The 7,793-nt window shown below is 47.3% G+C and overlaps 1 protein-coding gene across 3 annotated transcripts in view; it reads right to left on the bottom strand.

Annotated features, from left to right (window-relative positions):
• Window positions 1-5,693: 5,693 nt before the first annotated feature.
• Window positions 5,694-7,793, bottom strand: part of skia (v-ski avian sarcoma viral oncogene homolog a) — a 30,884-nt gene continuing 28,784 nt past the window's right edge. For all 3 annotated transcript variants that reach the window (XM_066644880.1, XM_066644879.1, XM_066644881.1), the window contains one exon: window positions 5,694-7,604. In XM_066644880.1, the coding sequence (XP_066500977.1) occupies window positions 7,401-7,604 (204 nt within the window). In that variant the 3' untranslated portion in view covers window positions 5,694-7,400. The remainder of the gene's footprint in view (window positions 7,605-7,793) is intronic.

Genomic DNA, 7,793 nt, shown 5'->3' with positions numbered 1-7,793 from the left:
ACTGAACACACACTATACACCAACAACACAACCACCTCACACACTGGACACACACTATACACCAACAACACAACCACCTCACACACCGGACCCACACTTTACACCAACAACACAACTACCTCACACCCTGGACACACACTATACACCAACAACATAACTACTTCACACACTGGACCCACACTATACACCAACACCACAACTACCTCACACACTGGACCCACACCACACACCAACACCACAACTACCTCACACACTGGACCCACACCATACAACAACAACACAACTACCTCACACACTGGACCCACACCATACACCAACAACACAACCACCTCACATACTGGACCCACACTATACACCAACAACACAACTACCTCACACACCGGACCCATACTATACACCAACAACAAAACCACCTTACACACTGGACCCACACTATACACCAACAACACAACTACCTCACACACTGGACCCACACCATACAACAACAACACAACTACCTCACACACTGGACCCACACCATACACCAACAACACAACTACCTCACACACTGGACACACACTATACACCAACAACACAACAATTTCACACACTGGACACACATTTTACACCAACAACACAACCACCTCACACACTGGACCCACACTATACACCAACAATACAACCACCTCACACACTGGACCCACACTATACACCGACAACACAACCACCTCACACACTGGACCCACACTATACAGCGACAACACAAACACCTCACACACTGGACCCACACTATACACCAACAACACAACTACCTCACACACTGGACCTACACTATACACCAACACCACACCTACCTCACACACTGGACCTACACTATACACCAACACCACACCTACCTCACACACTGGACCCACACTATACACCAACAACACAACTACCTCACACACTGGACCCACGCTATACATCAACAACACAACTACCTCACACACTGGACCCACACTACACACCAACAACACAACTACCTCACACACTGGACCCACACTATACACCAACACCACAACTACCTCACACACTGGACCCACACTATACACCAACACCACAACTACCTCACACACTGAACCCACACTATACACCAACAACACAACTATCTCACACACTGGACCCACACTATACATCAACAACACAACTACCTCACACACTGGACCCACACTATACACCAACACAACCACCTCACACACTGGACCCACACTATACACCAACAACACAACCACCTCACACACTGGACCCACACTATACACCGACAACACAACCACCTCACACACTGGACCCACACTATACAGCGACAACACAACCACCTCACACACTGGACCCACACTATACACCAACAACACAACTATCTCACACACTGGACCCACACTATACACCAACACCACAACTACCTCACACACTGGACCCACACTATACACCAACACCACAACTACCTCACACACTGGACCCACACTATACACCAACACCACAACTACCTCACACACTGGACCCACACTATACACCTACAACACAACCACCTCACACACTGGACCCACACTATACACCAACAACACAACTACCTCACACACTGGACCCACACTATACACCAACAACACAACTATCTCACACACTGGACCCACACTAAACATCAACACCACAACTACCTCACACACTAGACCCACACTATACACCTACAACACTACTACCTCACACACTGAACCCACACTATACACCAACAACACAACTATCTCACACACTGGACCCACACTATACATCAACACCACAACTACCTCACACACTGGACCCACACTATACACCAACACAACCACCTCACACACTGAACCCACACTATACACCAACAACACAACTATCTCACACACTGGACCCACACTATACATCAACACCACAACTACCTCACACACTGGACCCACACTATACACCAACACAACCACCTCACACACTGAACCCACACTATACACCAACAACACAACTATCTCACACACTGGACGCACACTATACATCAACACCACAACTACCTCACACACTGGACCCACACTATACACCTACAACACTACTACCTCACACACTGGACCCACACTATACACCAACAACACAACTATCTCACACACTGGACCCACACTATACATCAACAACACAACTACCTCACACACTGGACCCACACTATACACCAACACAACCACCTCACACACTTATTTTCCTTTTCTTGTTTTATTATAAGTAATCCTGTAAATATTCCCTGTTGTTATAATTTTATTTGTATCTATATGTTTATGTATTTTCTGTAATATTCTTCAGCAATAGTGTACTGTATTACATTCAGGCCAATAAAGCACTGCTGAACTGAAAGAGAGAGAGAGTCCCTCTGAGGCTGATTAGGTGTGTGTTGGGTTGGAGGTGTGTAATTGTGTAAGATGGTGATATTGGGTGGTGGTGGGGGGAGGTTGGTGATAATTAATTTGTTCTTTACTCTCAGGGGGTGCGTGGTGGGGGTGGTAAAAGGGGAGAATTGAGAGAAATGGGTGAGCCAAAGGAGAGACAAGGTGAGATACAGAGAAAGAACACACACAGAAAGAGAGAGGGTTTCTCAATGTCTCTAGGTCACAGCTCCAGGAGAGACAGGATGAGACATGTTTCCTCCCTCAGGAATGTGGCAGAGCTCCGGGTATGTTCAAACGCTACTTATGGAAACACACACACACACACACACACAGAAAGGACTAGGGTGACAGGCTGTAATTATGGGATGTGTGTTTGGAGCAGTTATAAGACTCGTCTGAGCCTGCAGAGAATCCACCCTCAATAACCACTACTTCACTCAGCTCAACGCGCTCGGAGGCGAACGCTAACCTCTGTTCATCAGACTCAACACGCTCAGAGGAGAACACTAACCTCTGTTCATCAGACTCAACACGCTCAGAGTAGAACACTAACGTCTGTTCATCAGACTCAACACGCTCGGAGGAGAACACTAACGTCTGTTCATCAGACTCCACACCCTCGGAGGAGAACACTAACCTCTGTTCATCAGACTCAACACGCTCGGAGGAGAACGCTAACCTCTGTTCATCAGACTCAACACGCTCGGAGGAGAACGCTAACCTCTGTTCATCAGACTCAACACGCTCGGAGGAGAACGCTAACCTCTGTTCATCAGACTCAACACGCTCTGAGGAGAACGCTAACCTCTGTTCATCAGACTCAACACGCTCTGAGGAGAACACTAACCTCCGTTCATCAGACTCAACACGCTCGGAGGAGAACACTAACCTCTGTTCATCAGACTCAACACGCTCGGAGGAGAACACTAACCTCCATTCATCAGACTCAACACGCTCGGAGGAGAACACTAACCTCCGTTCATCAGACTCAACATGCTCGGAGGAGAACACTAACCTCTGTTCATCAGACTCAACACGCTCGGAGGAGAACGCTAACCTCTGGTCATCAGACTCAACACGCTCGGCGGAGAACGCTAACCTCTGTTCATCAGACTCAACACGCTCGGAGGAGAACGCTAACCTCTGGTCATCAGACTCAACACGCTCGGCGGAGAACGCTAACCTCTGTTCATCAGACTCAACACGCTCGGAGGAGAACGCTAACCTCTGGTCATCAGACTCAACACGCTCGGCGGAGAACGCTAACCTCTGGTCATCAGACTCAACACGCTCGGAGGAGAACGCTAACCTCTGGTCATCAGACTCAACACGCTCGGAGGAGAACACTAACCTCTTTTCATCAGACTCAACACGCTCAGAGGAGAACACTAACCTCTGTTCATCAGACTCAACACGCTCGGAGGAGAACACTAACCTCTGTTCATCAGACTCAACACGCTCGGAGGAGAACACTAACCTCCATTCATCAGACTCAACACGCTCGGAGGAGAACACTAACCTCCGTTCATCAGACTCAACATGCTCGGAGGAGAACACTAACCTCTGTTCATCAGACTCAACACGCTCGGAGGAGAACGCTAACCTCTGGTCATCAGACTCAACACGCTCGGCGGAGAACGCTAACCTCTGTTCATCAGACTCAACACGCTCGGAGGAGAACGCTAACCTCTGGTCATCAGACTCAACACGCTCGGCGGAGAACGCTAACCTCTGTTCATCAGACTCAACACGCTCGGAGGAGAACGCTAACCTCTGGTCATCAGACTCAACACGCTCGGCGGAGAACGCTAACCTCTGGTCATCAGACTCAACACGCTCGGAGGAGAACGCTAACCTCTGGTCATCAGACTCAACACGCTCGGAGGAGAACACTAACCTCTTTTCATCAGACTCAACACGCTCAGAGGAGAACACTAACCTCTGTTCATCAGACTCAACACGCTCGGAGGAGAACGCTAACCTCTGTTCATCAGACTCAACACGCTCGGAGGAGAACACTAACCTCTGTTCATCAGACTCAACACGCTCGAAGGAGAACACTAACCTCTGTTCATCAGACTCAACACGCTCGGAGGAGAACACTAACCTCTGTTCATCAGACTCAACACGCTCGGAGGAGAACACTAACCTCTGTTCATCAGACTCAACACGCTCAGAGAAGAACACTAACCTCTGTTCATCAGACTCAACACGCTCGGAGGAGAACACTAACCTCTGTTCATCAGACTCAACACGCTCGGAGGAGAACACTAACCTCTGTTCATCAGACTCAACACGCTCGGAGGAGAACGCTAACCTCTGTTCATCAGACTCAACACGCTCGGAGGAGAACACTGACCTCTGTTCATCAGACTCAACACGCTCGGAGGAGAACACTAACCTCTGTTCATCAGACTCAACACGCTCAGAGGAGAGCACTAACCTCTGTTCATCAGACTCAACACGCTCGGAGGAGAACACTGACCTCTGTTCATCAGACTCAACACGCTCGGAGGCGAACACTAACCTCTGTTCATCAGACTCAACACGCTCAGAGGAGAGCACTAACCTCTGTTCATCAGACTCAACACGCTCGGAGGAGAACACTAACCTCTGTTCATCAGACTCAACACGCTCGGAGGCGAACACTAACCTCTGTTCATCAGACTCAACACGCTCAGAGGAGAGCACTAACCTCTGTTCATCAGACTCAACACGCTCGGAGGAGAACACTGACCTCTGTTCATCAGACTCAACACGCTCGGAGGAGAACACTAACCTCTGTTCATCAGACTCAACACGCTCGGAGGCGAACACTAACCTCTGTTCATCAGACTCAACACGCTCGGAGGAGAACACCGGATGGATGGATGATGGAGTGATGGATGGATTATGGATGATGGAGTGATGGATGCATGACTGTGGTAGAGACGTGTGTGTTCTTGTTGTGAGAATTTAGACGTTCTCCAGGATGATCTCCGGGTTCTGCAAGGGTTAAATCTGGATCCGATCACAGCGGCGTTCCAAAGTCGCCAATCCATAAACGGAAGCGATGTAAGAGAAGGAGGACTCGGCGACGACGGGGGGGGGGTATCCCCTCGCCCTTATGATGATAATAAACATAATAATAAAATTAATCATAATAAATAATAAAAGTGAAGTTAAAGCAGCGATGGGTTAAAAATCAGTCAATGAAACGGAAGCAGGTTTTAATTACAATACGGAGTGAAAATGATGAAAATAAAAGTCTGGAAGTGAAAGAGAAACTGAGGGGGCGGAGCTCAGGGAGTGACTTTATTTTTATTCGGAGAAAAAGGAGAATGCAAATGTAAACACAATGTACAGGTAAAATACAGCACTCTGAAATAAACAACAACACAAACGTATTCACACTGAGTTTGGTTCTGGTCTCATTTCTCTGAAATGTTTATTATTGCTGACCTCTGATTAGAGAATTAACAACATGGCTCTCCTACCTTTTGGAAACTTTTTCCCTTGTTTTTTTGTTTTTGTTTTTATATAAAAAAACAACTAAATAAGTCCACGGTACGAACCAGAGTGAAAAACAACTACAAAACAAGTGCAGAGTGAAAATTAGCGTCTGCGCAACAACAGACACTTTTTATACTCCATTGTATTTTATTTGACTTTGTTTAAAAGCGTCTCTCGACCAGAGCCTAGGACTGGAACGATCTGAGAAATCCCACAGAAATAAGGTGTTTATAAATTCATTATATTTGTTAGTTTTTTAAGCGTATTTTAATATTTTATAGTAATTTATAGCAAAAGCAGTGAATAATGAATTCTGTGTTTAAGCAAAAAACAGCCAAAATAAATGTAACATAAAAACCTTAAAGTCTCCAAAACTGGCCAAACACTGGCCCTCAGCGCTACACCACACTCACCGTGTGTGTGTGTGTGTGTGTGTGTGTGTGTGTGTGTGTGTGACTAAAACTCTGAACACAGGAACGCTGAGGTTACACATGGTGATGAGTCTTTTTCTTCAAATTTAAATTTCATGCAAATGAATGTAAATAAGAGTCTTAGATTTCGATGAAGGAAACCCGCGACGAGGCGAAGGTTCGTGTTGTTTATGAAACTCCACGCCACGTGTGAATGTGGGGAGAGATGATCCTGAGGGTCGGGCTCATGACACAGCCGGGTCACTAGGGGCCAGTGTCACAGCTGTTTCAGAATGGGCAGAAGAAGAGGTGACGTAACTGAAACATCACTTCCTTCTGCTTCATAATTAACATCCACCCCATCGCCCAGTTACCTTCCTCTCGCGCTCTTTCACACTCTTCCTCTGGGTCCGGACGTCTCACTCTCGCTGGAGCTCGGACGGAGGACGAGGGCTGGATCCGGACCAAGTGCGATTCTTTATCGTGAAGTAGAAAGGTAAAACAAAAGGAAAGAAAAAGTTTCTCATTCACACAGAGCTCACTGAAAGGAGCCGGTCCCTGTTCTGACGCCTGACGCACAAACACACATTTCTATAAAAAAATAAACAAAATAAAAACAAGGAAAAAGATCCTCCACCACCATTTAGCATAGCATAGCGCTAACAGTTAACAGTGTTAGCATGGTTAGCATCCCGGCAAAATTAAAAAGCAGAGTGAAGCAAAACCTGACGACTGCTCGATTCCACTCTAATAAAGTTGGAGTTTTTCAGTTTTCCTGTTTCTCCCAGTTTCCTGTTTGTTGTCGTAAGCGTAAATGGTAAACAGATTTTTACGAAGCCGGAGCGCTGCGTGTGGACGCCATGCTCCGATGCTCCTCTGGGAACAAGTCCTGATTCATTTTTCGTTTCAAACTTCCGCACTCGTCTGTCTTCTAATTTATTCACCTATCACTTCCCCGTGTTCGCTCCGATTGATATTCCTCACGCTGCTCAGAGACGTATGTCCATTTGATCCGTATTTGTCTGTTCGGATTTCTGTTTGTTCTGTTCTCGATGCCGTGGTAATGGGGGCGGAGCTTGGTGAATGGAGCTATCTAGTTTAAAGGCTCTTTCCTGGATGGAGGAGTCGTGGGTGTCGTTAGCATGTTAGCGCTAGCGGGTCTGAGATGCAGTTGCTGTTGTAGCTCTTTGACCCGTCTCTCCAGCTGCTCCCGGGCCTCCCGCTCCTGCTGCAATTCAAGGCGGAGCTGCTCCCGATCAGCTTCGGCTTTCTGCAGCTTCACCTGGAGATCCTCGATCTGAGAACACACACACACACACATGAAGACGCACACAAAGACACACACGCACACAAACACACGAACACACACACACACACACACACAAACACACGAACACACACACACACGAAGACGCACACACGCACACACACACAGACATGAACACGTACACGCGCACGCACGAACACGCACACACAAACATGCACA

This window comes from Hoplias malabaricus, chromosome 14, assembly GCF_029633855.1.
Source record: "Hoplias malabaricus isolate fHopMal1 chromosome 14, fHopMal1.hap1, whole genome shotgun sequence".
NCBI lineage: Eukaryota > Metazoa > Chordata > Actinopteri > Characiformes > Erythrinidae > Hoplias > Hoplias malabaricus.
The sequence above is the reverse complement of the archived record's forward strand: the minus strand, read 5'-3'. Positions and strand labels throughout refer to the sequence as shown.